At 37.8% G+C, this 18,527-nt stretch overlaps 2 protein-coding genes across 2 annotated transcripts; one reads left to right on the top strand and one right to left on the bottom strand.

Moving 5' to 3' along the window:
• Window positions 759–7,412, top strand: LOC109232437 (U4/U6 small nuclear ribonucleoprotein PRP4-like protein). The gene is made up of 6 exons (XM_019398198.1): window positions 759–891; window positions 3,796–4,700; window positions 5,192–5,645; window positions 5,752–5,949; window positions 6,029–6,110; window positions 7,051–7,412. The coding sequence occupies exons 2-6, from the start codon at window positions 3,799–3,801 to the stop codon at window positions 7,143–7,145; spliced, it is 1,731 nt and encodes a 576-aa protein (XP_019253743.1). The 5' UTR covers window positions 759–891; window positions 3,796–3,798; the 3' UTR covers window positions 7,146–7,412.
• Window positions 8,023–12,998, bottom strand: LOC109232436 (UDP-N-acetylglucosamine--dolichyl-phosphate N-acetylglucosaminephosphotransferase). Its single transcript, XM_019398197.1, has 11 exons — window positions 12,559–12,998; window positions 11,681–11,768; window positions 11,492–11,583; window positions 11,269–11,387; window positions 10,954–11,069; window positions 10,757–10,884; window positions 10,592–10,678; window positions 9,212–9,272; window positions 9,035–9,075; window positions 8,837–8,957; window positions 8,023–8,478 (listed from the first exon to the last, which is right to left on the bottom strand). The coding sequence occupies exons 1-11, from the start codon at window positions 12,921–12,923 to the stop codon at window positions 8,419–8,421; spliced, it is 1,278 nt and encodes a 425-aa protein (XP_019253742.1). The 5' UTR covers window positions 12,924–12,998; the 3' UTR covers window positions 8,023–8,418.

Below are 18,527 nucleotides of genomic sequence, written 5' to 3'. Positions count from 1 at the left end.
TATATATATATATATATATATATATATATATATATATATATATATATATATATATATATATATATATAGCGCCTTTTAAAAGGACGCTATACTTAACTGGGCAAACGGACGTTAAGGTATAACACCCTTTAAAAGGGCGTTATATGTAAAATGGTCACCATATTTTTTTTATACACATTTCAGTTCTTTGAGTCCAAAAGAACCACATTTTGGTTCCGGACTCGTCGTTTAGTACGTTGACTAAATTATCTCGTCCTGGGATTATAATCCCTAGACTAATTTATCTCACCTAGGAGGTGGGATAAAATAATACCAAATTTGATGGGATAAGCTGGGATAAGATGGGATATCCACGATTAAGTTTGGGATAAAGTTTATACTATATTTGGTTGGTGGTATAAATTTATCTAAAAATAAACTTATACCGTCAATCAAACATATAAATTTAGTACCACACTTTATCACATCTTATCCCGCGAACCAACCGACCCCCTAGCATTGTGCCAACTATATTTTAAAATTTATGAGTCAATGAATTTGTTGCAATTTCAATGAATTTTCATGCATAAATTTATGTTTCGCGTGAAAGTGTTTATTGAGTCACTCACGAAAATTCAAACTAGCTCCAAATTATATTAATGTCTAAACACAACTCTAATTTTCAAATACAATTTTTATTTAAACTTTTTTCCCCGCTGTTTTCCGGAATTTTACAATTCTTACGTCCAAACGCCCACCTAAGCTTTTTCAATTACATTTCTTTAACCTTCAGCATTATATTCTCATATATTTTCTCCTCGTTGATAAACCCTCCCTACTGCCCTCCGCCGGACCGCCACCGCGAATCCGCCTCTCCTTGTCAACACCTGGCAGCATCTTCCGGCGAGCTCCGTAAGTTTCTCCTTTTACTCTCTCTGTTTATCGGCTTCCATTGTAAAAACTAATTCCTATTTCGAGCCAATGTGAATCGCACAGCTCTGATTATTGTGGTGAAATACGTCAGTATAAGATTATTGTTGATTATAAACAGTTTGTGAGGTTCCATACAGATTACATATATGCAACAAAGTCAGGATTTGAAGCTTACGGGTTCGAGATTCTAGTTCTTTTAAGTTACGGGTTCTAAATTAATAATTTGTATATATTTAATGGATTTCTTAAGATAAATACAGTGTTTAAACTAAAGCTACTGGCTCGTAACCAGCATTCTAGCTTTGTCCCTGATGCTGAAGCATGGGTTTTAGAAGAGGGATTTCTCCAACAGTAAACTTTTGGGTCATTATAGGTAGTGGCGGAGCTAGGGATTTAAATAAAGAGACTCAAAAGATACTAGAATGTCATAATTTAGGTTTGAACTTGTGACTTAAAAGCAGCTTTTGGACCTCTCTTAACATAGGTGCATCTAGTATTTGAAGTTTTTTGGTCCCTACAACGACCTTAAGTTAGTATACAGTAATAACTGGGTACACAATCAAATATTTATAGATATTTATTGGATTTTTAATACATATACGGTGTATGAACAAAAGCTATTGGATTTACGTGAACTTGTCGCTAACACTATAGATCCACCCTTGCCCTTTACCACTTCACTAGAATTTTCATCTACGTCAATGGGATTCAAAAGTGTATATATAATAAAAAAAATTCTCTTTTACTTTATTTGCATAGTATAATCTTTTGACAAGTGGGTTCAATTGAACACTTGAACCCCTTTCTCCAAGCTAACTGGGTTCAATTGAACATTTGGACCCCCTTTCTCCAAGCTAACTCTGATTGTAGGATCTCTTTTATAATTTTTGAGGCCCAGATGCTTGGTTATTTCCTTGATTTTGCTCATATGCTGACAATGGAATTTATCAAAATTGAAAATTGTAGTACATTGGTGCTTTCATTGTTACATTGTGTTGCAAAATTTGGACATTGCTACTATGTTTGTATTTGTGTAGTTTCCTTCACTGCTCTATGACATTTGTGTTGCGCTACTTGAACCTGGAGGACAAGGTTCTTATTGGGGTTTTTTTGGGGGGGGGGGGGGGGGTAATAGTTTTTTAATTGGTTGAGGACAGGGGTATTGTTATGAACATAAATAGCCCATTGGAGGACATGGATGGGAAATTGGCAAATTACATGTCGGACTCGGGTTAGAAAATAGCTAAATGACAGTAGGGTAGAAAAAAGGGCAGGCTATTGTATTGTGAACTTTCTAGAATTCCTCACCTCCTTACAGTTTCTCCCTCTTATTTCTATCTTCTTCCTCTTTCTCGGTTCTTCCTCTGTCTCTCATCTCCTTTCTATTTCTCTATTGTGTATTTCCCTTACAACTTATTTCTTTTGGTAAGGTAATAAATTTAATTGATTTTTTTTTTGATAAGGTAAATAATTTTATTAACAATTGGGGACTAACCCTGTATACAAGCCATATACCAGAAAAAAAAAAGAACCTACACCAAAATATAGTTCTCAACAAAAGAGATCCAATCCTCTATACAAATAGGGACCTCATGAGTACACCAAAAAGAAACTAGGAACAAGAAACTACTTTGCAACTTCATAAAATCTTGTTGTACCCCTTCAAAAGCACTCCTATTTCTCTCTTTCCATATCACCCACATGATTGCTAAGGGAGCGACACTCCATGCCCTTGGACTTCTCTTTCCACTCATGTGAACCCAACTATGCAACGCCTCCTTCACTGTACCCGGCATCGCCCATTGCACCCCAAACAAATTAAGAATCACTCTCCACAACTGACTAGCCACTTTACAATGAAATAGGAGATGATCTACATTTTCGCCCGAGCTTTTGCACATGAAGCACCAACTAACATAGGTGATCCTTCTCTTCCTCAGATTTTCCGCTATCAAAATCGCTCCCCTCGCCGCCAACCACACAAAGAAACACATCTTTCTTGGTGCTCTGGGAATCCAAATAGATTAATGAGAGAAAACTTGTTCCTCTCCCACTAATAACCTCTTATAATAAGATTTAACCGTGAATAATCCATTTTTACTCTCCCGCCATCTCCATACATCCGATACATTATTCGGTGTATCCAACCCATGCAACAACTCAACTAGATTGTGAAATTCTTCCATCTCCCAATCCCGTAGGTTCCTCCTAAATCTCAAATCCCAATGAAGCAGCTCTCCGTGGGACCTACAAATTTGGACAGTGCTACTACGTTTGTATTTGTGTAGATTGGTGCTTTCATTGTTGCATTGCCACATGATTGAAAATTAGACTGCTTGCTCCCCCCCCCCCATGAATCTTTGTCATGTACTATTTTGGTGCAACTTTTAGCTTGTTCCATCCACTTTCTACAGTTGATCTGAACATTGAGCATTATTTTTCCTAATATGCTGCAAAAGTGTTCATTTAGCTGATTAGTTTAAAAATCTGTCAAAACTCACAGAACAAGGCTGAAACTTGAGGGAGATGAGTTGACAATTCTTTATTTTGTCTGTGGGGTGAATTGCATAAGTAGAAGTGAAATGACCAACTAGATACTCCAGAAAAATATAGATAGGCTATGTTGCGTGGACTCTCCAAAATGTAGCCGCACCCGTGTCGGATCCTTCAAAAATGCACTACTTTTGGAGGATTCGACACGTATCCGGCCACATTTTCGGAGAGTCCGAGCAACATAGTAGATAGGGCGTAATCTGAGCAAAATAAATTCTTAAACTGCTCAGACAGCAAGTAGGTTTATAATTATTGCTGACTGATGTCTGAGGTGAATGATTCTGTTTACTTAAATTTATGTGTTCATTGTTTGGACTTCTTTTTGATCAGGGTATGGATGCTGAGGAGGAAATTCCTGCTTCAACTGCAGAACCTTCGACTCTAGTTGGTGATAATTCGACTGTGGTTAATGCTATAGGAGCGATTAACCTTCAACCAGTTCCACCTGTCGCTCCACCGGTTGCTCCAACAGTTATCCTTCCTCCAGTTGTGCCTGCAATTGCTCCAAGGCCCGCAGTCCCTACCCCCATTCCTCCCCCATTAGCTCCATTGCCTGTTCGTCCACCTGTCCTTAGGCCTCCAGTAGCACAGAATGGAGAAGTGCAAGCGAGCGATTCAGATTCTGATGAAGAAATGGGATCTGATCGTGGTACGGGGGGCTCAGTCCAAGAATATGAGATATCTGAGGAGAGCAGAATAGTAAGGGAGAGGCAGGAGAAAGCCATGCAGGAGCTTCTGATGAAGCGACGTGCAGCTGCGCTAGCTGTTCCTACAAATGATATGGCAGTTCGAGCTCGCCTTCGGAGGCTTGGTGAGCCTATAACTCTCTTTGGCGAAAGGGAGATGGAAAGAAGGGACCGTCTGCGGACGCTTATGGCGAGGCTTGATGCAGAAGGACAGCTGGAAAAGCTGATGAAAGCGCATGAGGATGAAGAAGCTGCAGCTTCTGCTGCACCAGCAGAGGAGGAGGATATTCAGTACCCCTTCTACACTGAAGGATCAAAAGCACTTTTAGATGCTAGGGTAGAAATTGCAAAGTATTCTTTAGTTAAGTCAGCCTTACGTGTCCACCGCGCAAGGAGGAAAAGGGACGATCCAGATGAAGATGTGGATGCAGAGGTTGATTGGGCTTTAAAGCAAGCAGGGAGCCTCGCCCTTGATTGCAGTGAAATTGGAGACGATCGACCCCTTTGGGGATGCTCGCTTTCACATGACGGAAAGATGCTTGCTACCTGGTATTCTTCTGTACTTCTCTCTCTTGCTTTACCTGACCATAATTTTTCTTTTGAGGGTGCTTTTTCCTCGTCCTTTCTTTTTCTTTTGGGATGGGGGCTTCGCGGGTGGGGTGGGATAGGATACATGACCTGTTATTTTTCGGGTGTAGCTGCAGGTTTTCAGCATATATTCATGCACTTAAAACTTGTAAATGTTTCTCTGATTCTGCTTTGTTTGGAACTTATTTTTTAACCTTTAGGGACTCATATTAGTGTAACATACTAGCATTTGCTACTTTAACTTTTCGCAGAGATTATCATATTAAATCTTACAGTTAGATGTTCTTCGATTGATTCAATGTCCTACCAAATGAACTGGACAGTGGTATTTTTTGTTCCCGTTAGCAAAATGCTGCCATACTTTTATTAGTGTCTTTAGCGGTTATGCGTATTGGATTTATTCAAGCAGCACCATGACGCCTTTCTTTTTCTTCCTTTTCTCCTGTATTTAGTTCTCTGAGTGGAATTGCAAAGTTATGGAGTATGCCTCAAGTGCAAAAGCTTTCCACTCTAAAGGGTCACACTGAACGAGCTACTGATGTTGTGTTCTCTCCAACAAGCAATTATTTAGCTACTGCATCTGCTGATAGGACTGCAAAGTTATGGAACTCGGAAGGGTCTCTTCTCAGGACGTTTGAGGGACATTTGGACCGTGTAGCTCGGATTGCCTTCCATCCTTGTGGGAAGTACTTGGGCACAGCTAGCTTTGACAAAACTTGGAGATTATGGGATGTAGAAAGTGGTGAAGAGTTGCTTTTGCAAGAAGGTCACAGTAGGAGTGTGTATGGATTGTCGTTTCACCATGATGGTTCATTGGTGGCATCATGTGGGCTGGATGCACTTGTTCGAGTGTGGGATTTAAGGAGTGGACGAAGTATTCTTGCTCTGGAAGGTCATGTAAAACCGGTGAGCCCTCCTTTGATATGTGATCTCCTTTTTCCTCATATGCTTTAGGGATTATGAGAAGACATAGAAAATGAATTCTGTTACTTATTTTATTTATTGGTTCCAGGTTCTTGGTGTCAGCTTTTCTCCCAATGGTTATCATTTGGCAAGTGGTGGTGAAGATAATACATGCCGTATTTGGGACTTAAGGCAGAGAAAATCTTTGTACATAATTCCTGCTCACTCCAATCTTATTTCTCAAGTTAAATTTGAACCTCAGGAGGGATACTTTTTGGTTACAGCGTCCTATGATACGACGGCTAAGGTATAACTTAGTCTTTTTATGATTGTGCTGCTTTTTGGATTTTGTTTTTATGTTCTTCATTCTTAAACTTATATTTCAGGTATGGTCATCAAGGGATTTCAAACCTGTGAAGACACTATCTGGTCATGAAGCAAAAGTCACGTCATTGGATGTAGCGGGAGGTAAGTTCCATTTAAGTTCAAGCTATTCTTACCTTTTCGAGGAGCGAAACAGTATCTTCAAGGAATTTAAGAAGTATATGGATTTAGCTAATATGTTTTACCTCATTGGTACTAAACCCGCAATTCCTCTCAATAGAATTGTTGTGTTTGTCTCATATGCTGTTTAAGTTGCACAGCGATATAATGCATGAACCTGGGACTTTAAGACTGTAGCTATTGGTGTTAGTTCTGTTTTCTGTGTGGGATGTCATCCTCATGATTGCAATTATGTGTCATACCACACCCTTGATTAGTAAGGCTGATCTCTGATTATTGGACCAAATCTTGTCCCTCATCTTCTTTTTTCGTTGTACTAATGTTCAATGTTAAGCGTACCTTATAATTTGGCACATCGCCACTCGCTCAAGATTTTCGATCATGAATCCTTCACCCTCCAAATTTTTCCAAGCAGGACCCAGAAAATTATATGAATAAGTCTGGTGTTTTGACAATGCCTCGTACCCGAGCAGTCATTTGAATGAATGTGAAGCATTCATAGGAATTTAGTTATTTAATGCTGGTCCCTTAAGTTTGTTTGGAATTCTGTTTTGCAATGCTTCTCTTAGTTTTAATCAATAACCTGTTTAACTTAACTTGAAACTTTTTGAGGCACCGAATGAGGCTTGTAGGTCTCTTAATAAATCTCATTGTTCAGGAAGCTAATGAGTCAAGGCTCAATAGCAAATGATGATGACCATTTTTTTTTGGGATGGAGAGCAGAAATTTGGCATTTCCTTGCTCGTAACTCTGTGGGTGCAAAGTCTAATATTATCCGTGACTTTGGCTTATCCCATCTTACCTCACCCCGTGCCAAAAGAAAATGCTGATATTTCTCGAATCTCAAACCTTTGTTTCACGTTTCGCATATGCTTATTTGTCTATTCTCTTCTATTTTGTTCAGATGGGCAACACATTGTCACTGTATCTCATGATCGAACAATCAAGCTATGGTCAGGCAAAAACATTGAGAAGGAAGAGAAAATGGATACCGACTAGATTTTCACCTGGCTAAGTTTGAGAGAGTATCATTTCGGATCATCAGGAAGAGATTTGAGTATGTTAGTTTTAAGTTTATAGAATCTCTGTAGAAAATTGAAGTGTAAGGCCTTTGATCATCCTGTAATTTGAGAAGTTCTCGACTTCTCGTCAACTAATGAAGTAATGGCATCCTCTACTGTTCAAGCTTGTACTACAAATAGTTATACACAAGTTTTACTGTTTCCTAGCAAAAACAAATATCGTGAGTTTGTTTCTTTCTGTCTATTTTCGTGCATAGCAATAACTGGAATGCTTCACTATGACAGTGGACCTTTAAGTTGTCGATGGGTTCAGGGTTATCTCTAGAAGCTTTGATGAAGGTACATGGTTATGCTAATACATTTCTTCATTGTAAGCCATTGCCATGTGCAAGTATGACTTAGTGCATTTCTTCACGAGTTGTCTATAATCTCAAATGAGTTCAATAGGATGACATTGCTGAATGCATTGTTGGATAGCCACTCGGCCAACCACTTAAGACTGAAAATAGAGGCGGATGTATAATTTATACTTCATGTATAGTATACGTATAATCATGTATAATTAATGTATAATTCTTCACAGTGAATCTGGTGAGCTATTTGCGTAAAGATCCCTTTTCTTTTTCATTGGATGCATTGTGTATATATGAAGAAGTGAATGGAAGTAAATCAATAGGTACATGAGTATACAGGTAACTTGTATAAACAGGATGGATCATCTAGTGATTTCTGCATCACAACTTTTATTCCTGGTACACCATGTTAAGTAGTTAGTTTTATGAGAAAAGGAGGCAGTGTAAATTAGTGACTTGATACGGAATTGAACTATTCAGTTATCTAACGAGTCTCAGGACTTAAAAAAGAAGCATTCAAAGATTTTAATTTACTGATTCTTAAAGATGTTACCAAGTGTTCAAATAATTGAATTAGGCGAGATCATTACAGACATAATTACTAAGATACACGCTTTGCAACATCAAAATCTGACAAAAAGAACAAAAAGAAAACTACGTATGACCCGTGCCAAACACGGTTTCTAACAAAATACAAAATTCTCCTACGGACTCAGTATAGGTTACAAGATCCAACAACATTGGTTCATTTCAACAGCCATGCTTGAATATATAGGCTATCAATTTCTTCCAAGTATCGTCGTTTCTTCATAAGAGGAAAACCTCTTCATGCAGTGTTAAGTTACTCTTTCCTTTGATGTTCGTCCAAAATGAAATAGCTCTTCTAGTGTCGCAGCTTCATTTGTACCATCCTGTAAGGAGCCACCTCAACAGAAAACAGAAGCAGCAGCAGATCGCCTGTAAAACAAACATTTGTTACCCTTGACAATCCTTCCATGTATAAGAACATATCTGACGAGAGATATTGTGAATAGTTATGCACATGAATAGCAAGAATGCCACTATCTGGTTAGTCAAAACAAGGAGGGAACATGCAATTCACGAGCTCAAGGATTGTGGATGTTATAATCAGCGTTACTATTAGCATAACTACGTTGGCTAACTAGAAAATATATCACCCTTTTTGTGATTTAAGACCAATCAACTGTGGTAACAGGCAATGACTGCAAATGAACCAGGGAATGACTGAAAATCCATGTTTAAATAGAAAAAGCGTGAAAAGGAAAAAGGAAAAGAGAAAGAAAAAGTTATTTACCTGGAAAACCAGTAGCACAACACAAAGGGACTGTTCTGACATTCTGCCCAATTGCCTTAAGAAAAAGTTCACTAGTGTCCCATCACTTGTTCCGGTCAATAAGCCAGTCTGAGGGTCAAACCTGAAAGGATCCAAGATTAGTTAGTTCAGAACGGACTGGAAACCCAAAACTTGAGCAACTGCAATTAGAGAACTTACTTAGGTAGCCGATGCCTTGGACAAGGTATAATACCAGCTAGCTGAAAGGAATTCAAGAGACTAAAATGAGTCCTTAGGGATCCAAAATTAATTCAGATATATATATATATATATATATATATATATATATATATATAGAGAGAGAGAGAGAGAGAGAGAGAGAGAGAGAGAGAGAACCTGAGGTAGTGATAGTAGGAAGTTCAGGACTTGCGGCAAAAAGAATATAAGCAGTGTTTCACTGAAAGGAAATCGACAAAACTAAACTCATTAGTCTCAACTTTCAAATGAAGAAAATTAAACAAATATCTCTACAACTATAGAAACTGAAAGTCATCAGCACATAGAATAGTGACACTCGCTTTCTCTTTTCGTTGAATAGTGACACTCGCTTTCTCTTTTCGTTTTCTTGAGCCAAGGGTCTTTCGGAAACAGCCTCTCTACTCCCTCGTGATAGGGATAAAGTCTGCGTACAAACTACCCTCCCCAGACCCACTACTGGGATTTTACTGGCTCGTTGTTATTGTTGTTGCTTTGTCACAGTCTATGTGATACTTTAAGTGTGTCTATTTTGGTACATCTGAAGACGTTTGATGTACTTCTACTGTAATACCATTCTATGATTTTGGCAAGTTTTAAGATTTCACTTCAATTAACAATTCACATATTCCCTATAAAACCGACGTGCAACAAAACTAGTATTTGCAGTTTTCTTCTACTACTATCATAATAATATGCATGTCATGTAAAATGGAAGAGGAGAAAACTAGTGTTCACATCTGTAGCATGCGCAGTTAATCCTGTGGGTGTTTTGGAGCTCAAAGGAAAAAGTAGTTCATAAACATGGGAATAAACGACAAAGGGAAGAGCATGATCTCTAATACACCGTTCTCAAGAATCTAGAAAGAAAGACGAATGATGCAGAAAACAAAAAGAGAAGATAGTCTGATTAGCTATGACCAGAGAAGAACAAACTAGTTGTTCCATATCCCTTATAAGTTCTGAAGGAAGGACAAGTCTATGCAGAATCCACACTGTACTCTCAGCATATTTTTGCGAAAAAAAGTACACTGTATAAACGTGTGGGCGTGCATGCGTGAATAACAAGCATTTTAGGGGCGAAGTAATGTGATTCTCCTCTTTGAAAGCTGATTCTTGAGAACTTCTTTATGGATTAGTGAGTCCAAAGATCCTTCAATTTTCCCCCCTTCAAATATGGGTACTTTATCCCTGGTATAGGCTTGTCTGGTAAGTCCTTCATGAACAGGACTAGCATCCTTTGGTGCCACTTTTGTGTTGCTCACACAATAGTCCAGTCACTTCTTTTAAATTCTAAAATAAAGACAATACTCCAGTCACTTACTGGAAAAATCTTAGGTTTCAAGTCATCAGACAGACAGCCACCCTTGGAGTCACTATGAGAAAAGTGAAACTGACAAGGGAAATTGGGACCACATTTTCTTTCCTAAGACAGCAAGGAAGCAATCAAATGTTTCAAGAAGCAGGCTAGTAATACTGCTGAATTTAATGGCAAGAACGAGGCACGAAGAAGAGATGTACCTAAAGTGACCCAAGATTCCAGCGACTGCCATGGTCATTCCAGCAAAATATGTAAAGGTATCACCAACGAAAACTGAGGAAGGATACCTACAATGACAGCGGAGAGAGTAAGTATAACATATTGCTGAAAGAAAACTCTGAGGTTATTCAAAGATGAGATTTTACCAGTTGAATGAAAGTAAACCCAAGGACGTGGCAAGCATTGGCTGAACAAGATAAATAGAGAAAGCATGGGCTTGTTTGTATTCAGGATCAGCAGATGCTCCAATTTGCATGATGTTGTGTATCAAAATCTGCAGTTACACTAGTATTAGATGATATTCAATCGCCAAACTGATATTTAGAGAACAATTCTAACTTACAGCTGCTGCAATAACGACTGTCTGCCCAACTTCAAGGCCATTGATACCCGCGTGGATATTGATAGAATTTGTGCAAAATATTGCCAGTAGCCACATATATAATTTGTAGATCCATCCTGTTAAACCAAGAGAGAATGAAGAATGGAGTCGAAGTCGACAATTGGAGATGATGAAGGTATGAAATGGTAAAAAATTATGTCCATGTAAGATACGACAACTTTAAGCATGTTAAATGTGCATTTCAAACTTTCGAGTCTAGCAAACTCCAACTAAAGGACTCTATATAGAAGCATGACGAAATCATAGGCTGCTTACCTAGATCCAAGATCTCTAATCCAACATATGATACAAGGGGCTTTGGTATAATAATAGTTGTATGCCCAGCATATGCCATCAACAACGGAAGAGCTGCAATGGAGGGTAAAAGCAGTTTCCTGTTTCAAATATTATATGAACTTCATAAGAATCTCAGCTGAAAAGATTCCAAAAGATCCCAGTTGCATCAGAGAAAGCCTTTAGATATGATAGAAATGCTTACACTCTCCAAGGTACATCAAGGACATCATCCACAAACCCAAGCAGCATCATGAAGCAGATTGAAGATAATGCAGCATTGTACTCAACAAGCCACTGCCAAATTCAAAGTCAAGATGTAAGCAGATCATCTTCAACAAACCTCGAGCAATAAAAAACCTCCAAAAACCACAAAGCTTGCAACTTTACTTACATTTGAATCAGCTGTGAAGTTGAAAGTTTGAAACAAGATAGCAACGACCAAGAACACACCCCCAACAATAAGACCTAGTGACTCAGGTCTGCATAAAATCAATACGAATCACTCATAAATTGCTTCAGAGTACCACTGCAAAACTTAATTGAGGTTGATTATTAACTATAAAAACTCTCTTCTTAACTAAGTTGAGAAAACACTCCCATTTGTCCCGGAAAAAGAACAGTCCTAGCTTCATTTTAGGCTGTCCGAAACAGACCCAGAAGACATTCTCATCACTAAAAATGATGTCTGACAGTTTCACTCAATTCAGGAAAAATATCTTTTTTACTCTACTTTGCAAAAACAAAAAAGGTTCTAGATGGACACATGCTCCGCAAAAACCTACTTCCTCCTTTTCAGATTGAATGTGTTTTTTCAACTCTACGCAGATCATACAACAGGTTAGAAATTTACAATTATGTAGTACTTGATCTCTCCAATTTATGTAACTCTTTCCTTTTTAGTCTATCCCAAAAAGAATGTTATCTTTCTATATTTTGAAATGATTTAAATTTATACTTCCCATTCTACCATTAGTGAGATGATTTAGTCATACTACTATGTATGACTTGTTTTAGACCACAAGTTTCAAAACTCTTGCTTTCTCTAAATAAACTAACCGATTCAAACTAAGACTATCAAAATCAAGAAGTAAGGCATAATAAATACGCATCAATACTAAATTCAACTACTGCATTCACAAATTATGCATGAACTTCAAGTAAATTCGCATAAGTACTAAATTTGCACAGCTGCATCCACAATTAACTTCAGGTAAATAAAAATCCAATCTTTCTTCTAAAGGCAAAAAAAAAAAAAAAGAATAAACTTACACTTTGATAGAGCCTTGAGGAGTGCCTTTTTTGTTGATATCCAATCCAAACAAACCCCTTCTCAACATATACTTAGACGCAACAGGAATCATAGTTACCGTTCCGAAGAATCCGATCAAACTAACTACCGCATTGATGAGAATCGATCGCCGGAGCTCCGATTCGATCTTATAGTGATAAAATATCAAGTAAAAGTACGGGATTAAGAATATTAAAGAGATTTTGAAAATTAACAAAACTTTCGCCGGCGCTATGGATGACGAGTCATCCGATTTAGGTTGTGGATTGTTTATGGATGATTCCGGCGGATTTACGGCGGTTCCGTTCGCCGGCGCCGCCTTTGACGGCCGTTTTTTAGCTGCCATGGCGGAGGCTCTTTCACTGTGTGTTTGTGTGTGTGTGTGTAAGAGAGAGAGAGAGTGTGTGTTTATTTTGCTGTCTTTTTGGGTCTTTTTATAATTTGCTTTTTTACTTAATTGTTTTTGGTTTAGGATTTTCAGTTGACCAATTGAATTTGTACGCGTAGGTTGAACTTGTCATATGTGGGGTCCATATGATTATTTAGACTGATGAAGTAAGTTTAGTTTGCTTCAAAAAGGGAGATCAAGCTTTTTTTTTTTTATTTTTATTTTTATTATTATTATTATTATTATTATTATTATTATTATTATTATTATTATTTTGGTATTTTTATTTTTCTTCTCCCTATTTCTTTCCTACTATTAAATATTTCTACCTGTGTTTTATCACAGTAGAACAAAGAGGAATAATATTCGATACCAACAAATACCAACTAAATAGAAGCATACACTCCTAATTTGGTCAAACAAGTATTGGACAGAAGACCACCACCAAGAAGTGGTAATTTGTTCTCAATTTTTAAACTAAATATTTTAACTTCAGAACATTTTAATTCTGAAAAATTAATCTGGAAAACTGAAATTCAGAACACACTGGCTAAGTTTTAAATAACAGCCCTTTAAAATGGCTACCTAATGTCATTTCTACTCGGACTTGAATCCTGAGAGTAAAGTCCTCTTCTCAAGGTTAAAATAGCACAGGCTAGCCAGTTTTTGGACGGGTCATTCAAAAATAGCCAGCGTTCATTGAAAATAGTCACTATTTTGCTGCAACAAGTACCGGTCCAGCATAATATACTGGAGATCGGTGCACCTGTGTATGAATTTCCAGCATATTATGCTGGAACTCCAACACGCGAAAAGTTCCAGCATAATATACTGGAGATTGGATCACATGTGTATGAACTTCCAGAATATTATACTGGACCGGTATATTATATTGGAACTCCAGTATATCATGCCGGAGTTCCAGTATACTTATGCTGGATCTCCATTATAATATGCTGGAGTTCCAGTATACTTATGCTGGAACTCTAATATATTATGCTGGAGTATTTTCCGGATTGTGACCAGTATTTTCGTTCAGATTTATCTTTACAAGAAAAGTGACTAAATTTCGATTACTTTTGAAATTGTGGTTGTTTTCGAATGACCACTTGTAAATCTGGCTATTTTTGAATTTTTCCCCTTCTCAAGTCCTCTTTGGTAGGGAGCACTAATGGACTTTTTACGATGCAATCCAAATTAGTCAGATTCAGATCAGATAAATTTTAAGTTAACCAGATTAATGAATTCCGAGCACCAAATGAAATAAGGGCCTATAACTAACATAGTATGCTTCGTACGATTGGAAATCTAAATTAGTCGGGTCAATAAGTTGTGTGCATCAAATGGTTAAACCGAAAAGAAGAGATTACACGAAAGTAGAAGGTTTGGAAAAGAAAAAGGAAGAAAATATCAAGCCAATAATGGGCATGCTACCAAACGAGCAGCGCCCACTCCTTTATAAATTTTCATACTCAACCTATTATCATCTAACTGTATTTTTTCTAGGTAAAATGGCCTGTTGGCTATTTAAATTTGCACCTGATTATCAATTCGATAAAGGAATTTACAACTTTTTTATTTCTATCTGGTATTCGGTATCCGCATTGTGACCTGATTATCATAGTTTTTTGTATTGTACTAGTCTTATTATTTTTTTGATAACCGTGATATGATGTCCTGACAATGTAGATTTTGAAGAAGAGTATTTGACTTTCATTATTTTTGTTTCGTTTTTTTTAATTGGAGTAGTGTGACTATGTTACTATTGACAGATTTCAATGCCATAAGACGTATCAATAGTTTTCTATTCTAAATAGAAAGAAAGTCAAATTTGTCTAAATACTAGACATAAGGAAGCAGGGGATAAATGTGGGGAACAAAAAATTTTAGGAGGGATTATTTGTCTTCCTAGACAACTTGTGTACACCTTAACTAATTTCATATCGGGCGGATTGGACGGATAATTACACTTAACGGTTCGGCTTATCGGTTATCGGATTATAAATGTAATAATTCGCTAGCCATCCAATAAGATAACGGATGGATTGATATCGGATTAACGATTATCGGGCAGATTATCGGCTAAACGAAATAGAAAGTTTTTGAACAATCACTCAATCATTACCAAATGGTTTCAAATCAATACCAAATTTATAATAACATCTAAGATTTAACAGTATTTTTGAATTGAAGAGTCTTCTTCCAAGTACCAGTCTAGTTCATATTCAAGACTATTTATACACGTATGAATCAATCAAACTTTCAGTAAAATTCGTTCTTCACAAGAAATCCAGATTGTAAAATCAAAAATCCAGAAAAATCTAGCTTTAGTTTGTTAGATGCATGCAAAAAAGGACATAAAACCAAACAATCCAGCTATTACGCATAAAACCAGCAGACAATTCAACAAAATTACTTTAAATAGTACTTTATGTACATAGGTTAAAAGTATAAATATAATAATTCTTAACGGGTTAACAGTTTACCCGACAAGAAAATTGAGTAATCCGCCCCAAACCATTAGGCCGTTAATTATAAAATCTCAATCCGTTCACCATCTATTATCCCGATAATCCGATACCAATAAGCCATCGGTTCGGTTCGGTTCGGTTTGGTTAACAGTTTCGGTTCAGTTTTGAACAGCTCTACTTCTAGCAACACAAATACTGAATAACTCAGTTCACCAATAATAAATTAAAAAAGGCCATGGGATGATACGATGACAAGACTAACATTTTGGTTCACGTTAAACAATCAAAAAAGATGACAAACACTTAATATTATGTCACAATTTTAGTTTCTCCACAAATATACTTAAGATTCTGCTAGGAACAGTGTTTTGATTGTATTATCATTAACCATTGCTACCCAATTAAGCTGGCCGTTTATCTTCTTTTATTTTGGAGCAAAAAAAGATAGTATAACAAAGAAATAATGTAAGTTCTCTCACCAGCGCAAGTATAACTGTACAAATAACTCTACCTACCAACGCTCCTCGGCATATTATGGTTAAACGAAAAAAAAAGGGTAGGACAACAAACAAAAGATGCTGATATTTTTAATTTTCTACTCTCAGCTACTGATTCTATACTGAATATCTGCTGCTAATACTTGAAGGCATTTAAGCAAGCTATAACAGAAATAATCAAAACAAAATGGTGCAATTACTGTGGTTTCTTCAGAATCAGTGATGCAAATACTCTTCCCAAACTGGTAACAAGATATAACCATATTCCGCAAAACATGTATAAGTCGCGGTTAGCAATTGCAATTTAAAAGTTGAAATTTATGCCAACAACCTCATGATTTATAAATCGCATTTACCAATTGCGATTGACAAGTCGTAGTTACAATTGCGATTTATATGTCACAATTACAAAATTATAAGTCTTATTTATCAATTACAATTTATAAGTCGCATTTACCAATTGCACTCGCATTTGTCAAAAATCTTCCCGTTATAAATAAGAACGAGTCTTTCAACTAGGTGTAGCGAACAAGGAGACAACTTGGGCTTGGGATAGTTGGGCCACCAAGTGAAGTCAGTTGGGCCATCAGTAGTAAAGAGAGAGTCAACCCAATATTTAGATATGTTAGCTAATAAATAATAGTAGTCTCTAGAAGAGTGTCACGTGTCACCCATTGAATGGGTTAGTTAGATTATTCCTTCTGAGCAGGTTATAATAGGGAGTCAGTACATGTAATTGTCATCGATGATTATGCAATTTTAGATTTTCTCTTTGTTATTTTCCTTTTCCTTCTTCACTGTTTCATTGAGCTCAACAGCTCTAACATTATATTTGGTATCAGAGCTTCGATTCTGGCCGGAGAAAATGGTCGACAAACAAAAAAATCAAACCGGAGATGAAGATATCAAGAGACTCGAAGTTCAGTTGGAAAAAATCGCAGAAGAAACATCTAAAAGGTTTGTGCAAATGGACGAAAGACAACAGAGCTTCGAAGCTAAAATGTCGGAGTTTGCTTCCTCATCGAAAAGAATGGAGGAAATGCTATACCAGATGAGCTTCAGTCGCCATCAGTCCCCTGTTCCATCAGCTCAATCTCAAATGGCCATCTCACAAGCGGGTGCCATGGTTGACGCCGGTCAATCTTCAGTCGGAGGTAACCCACGTTTCAATACACCTCCTCTCACCCCACAATCATCCATGGGCTACCGAGTCCAAACGCCACCACCCAGTTCTCAAAATTTGAACACGAGCCCAGCTAACCCTCTTATCCCTGAACTCATCTCCTGCCCTGCTTCCATCCCTCCACTAAACCCTGCTGCCACTGTATATCGCCCAAATAACCCTATAGCCTTTCCAGTCTCGGGCCAATTTTCTGAGCCCATAACCTTTCCTCAACCCATGACTTTTCCTGGCCCTTTACTACAAAACACACCCGTTCCTTTTGGCTCTTTTAACCAAACACAAACCGGATGGGCTCCTGTTAACTCTAATGGGCCAGATTCAAGTTGGTTAAGCTCCTGGCTACCAAAAGTCAGATTTTCATTTCCTGAATTTGTTAAGAATAACCCTCGAGCTTGGATTAGGCATTGTGAATTTTTTTTTCAACTGTATCAAATTCCGGACGAGGCAAAAATGCATTGTGTAGCCATTCATTTAAAGGATCATGTGGATAATTGGTTTGATAGCTACATGTTGGACCATGGTGGCAAGGTCTCACGGGCCTTGTTTTGCTGGGATGTTTGCCAACGTTTTGGTAATACTATGCCTATTAATATTGTTAGAGAATTTAACAGGTTGGACCAACTTAAGGATGTGGAGACGTATCAACGTCGATTTGAAGAATTGCGTTGCCTAATGGTTACCATTAATCCCGCACTACATGAACCATACTTGGTGACTTGTTTTATCGGGGGATTGAAACCGAATATAATGCCATTGGTGCAATTTGCAAATCCTAGAACCCGGATGGATGCATACACATGTGCCAAATTACATGAGCAATCATTTAATTCCCTTTACAAGCAAATTACCACACATTTTGGGTCCAGAACAAGCTACCAAACAGCCCGCCTTGCCCTGCCCGCCCCTCTACCCAAAGGCCCACCTACAACAACCACCACTAAACAGCTCACCAAGCGGAATTTAACCATTGAACAAATGAGGGAACAAAACCTTTGTTTTAAATGTCACGATAAGTTTTTTCCGGGCCACATATGCAAACCTAAGCCACTTAACGCAATGGAAGGGGAAGAATTTTGTGATGCGGATGATAAGCTACCTGAAACAGAAATGGAAGGGGAAAACGAGGCCCAAGAAGCAGAAATGTCCATTAACGTTCTCTTGGGCCACAGCAAAGCCCCATCTACAATTAAATTGGTAGGATGGGCCAAGAAACAAAAACTGCTGATTCTCATTGATTGTGGGTCCACCCACAGCTTTGTGGACCCTCAAATAGTGAGGGCTTGTGCTGCCTCAATAACTAATCTGCGAAGGCTGATGATGGTTAAGGTTGCCAATGGCCAGCGTGTTCCTTGTACTCAAGTGAGTAATCAATTCACTTGGACTATGCAAGATGAAGCATTTGTGTTTGATT

Source organism: Nicotiana attenuata, chromosome 9 (assembly GCF_001879085.1).
Source record: "Nicotiana attenuata strain UT chromosome 9, NIATTr2, whole genome shotgun sequence".
In the NCBI taxonomy this organism is placed as follows: Eukaryota; Viridiplantae; Streptophyta; class Magnoliopsida; order Solanales; family Solanaceae; genus Nicotiana; species Nicotiana attenuata.
The sequence above is the reverse complement of the archived record's forward strand: the minus strand, read 5'-3'. Positions and strand labels throughout refer to the sequence as shown.

What these genes read in the sequence shown, in the direction of transcription:
- LOC109232437 (XM_019398198.1), top strand. Translation starts at nt 3,799, where the DNA reads ATGGATGCTGAGGAGGAAATTCCTGCTTCAACTGCAGAACCTTCGACT. An exon ending in TGGAAGGTCATGTAAAACCG is followed by an intron (nt 5,646 to 5,751) that starts GTGAGCCCTCCT and finishes TATTGGTTCCAG; the next exon opens with GTTCTTGGTGTCAGCTTTTC. An exon ending in GTCATTGGATGTAGCGGGAG is followed by an intron (nt 6,111 to 7,050) that starts GTAAGTTCCATT and finishes TATTTTGTTCAG; the next exon opens with ATGGGCAACACATTGTCACT.
- LOC109232436 (XM_019398197.1), bottom strand. Translation starts at nt 12,923, where the DNA reads ATGGCAGCTAAAAAACGGCCGTCAAAGGCGGCGCCGGCGAACGGAACC. An exon ending in CAGTCGTTATTGCAGCAGCT is followed by an intron (nt 10,885 to 10,953) that starts GTAAGTTAGAAT and finishes GTGTAACTGCAG; the next exon opens with ATTTTGATACACAACATCAT. An exon ending in CCAAGGCATCGGCTACCTAA is followed by an intron (nt 8,958 to 9,034) that starts GTAAGTTCTCTA and finishes GGATCCTTTCAG; the next exon opens with GTTTGACCCTCAGACTGGCT.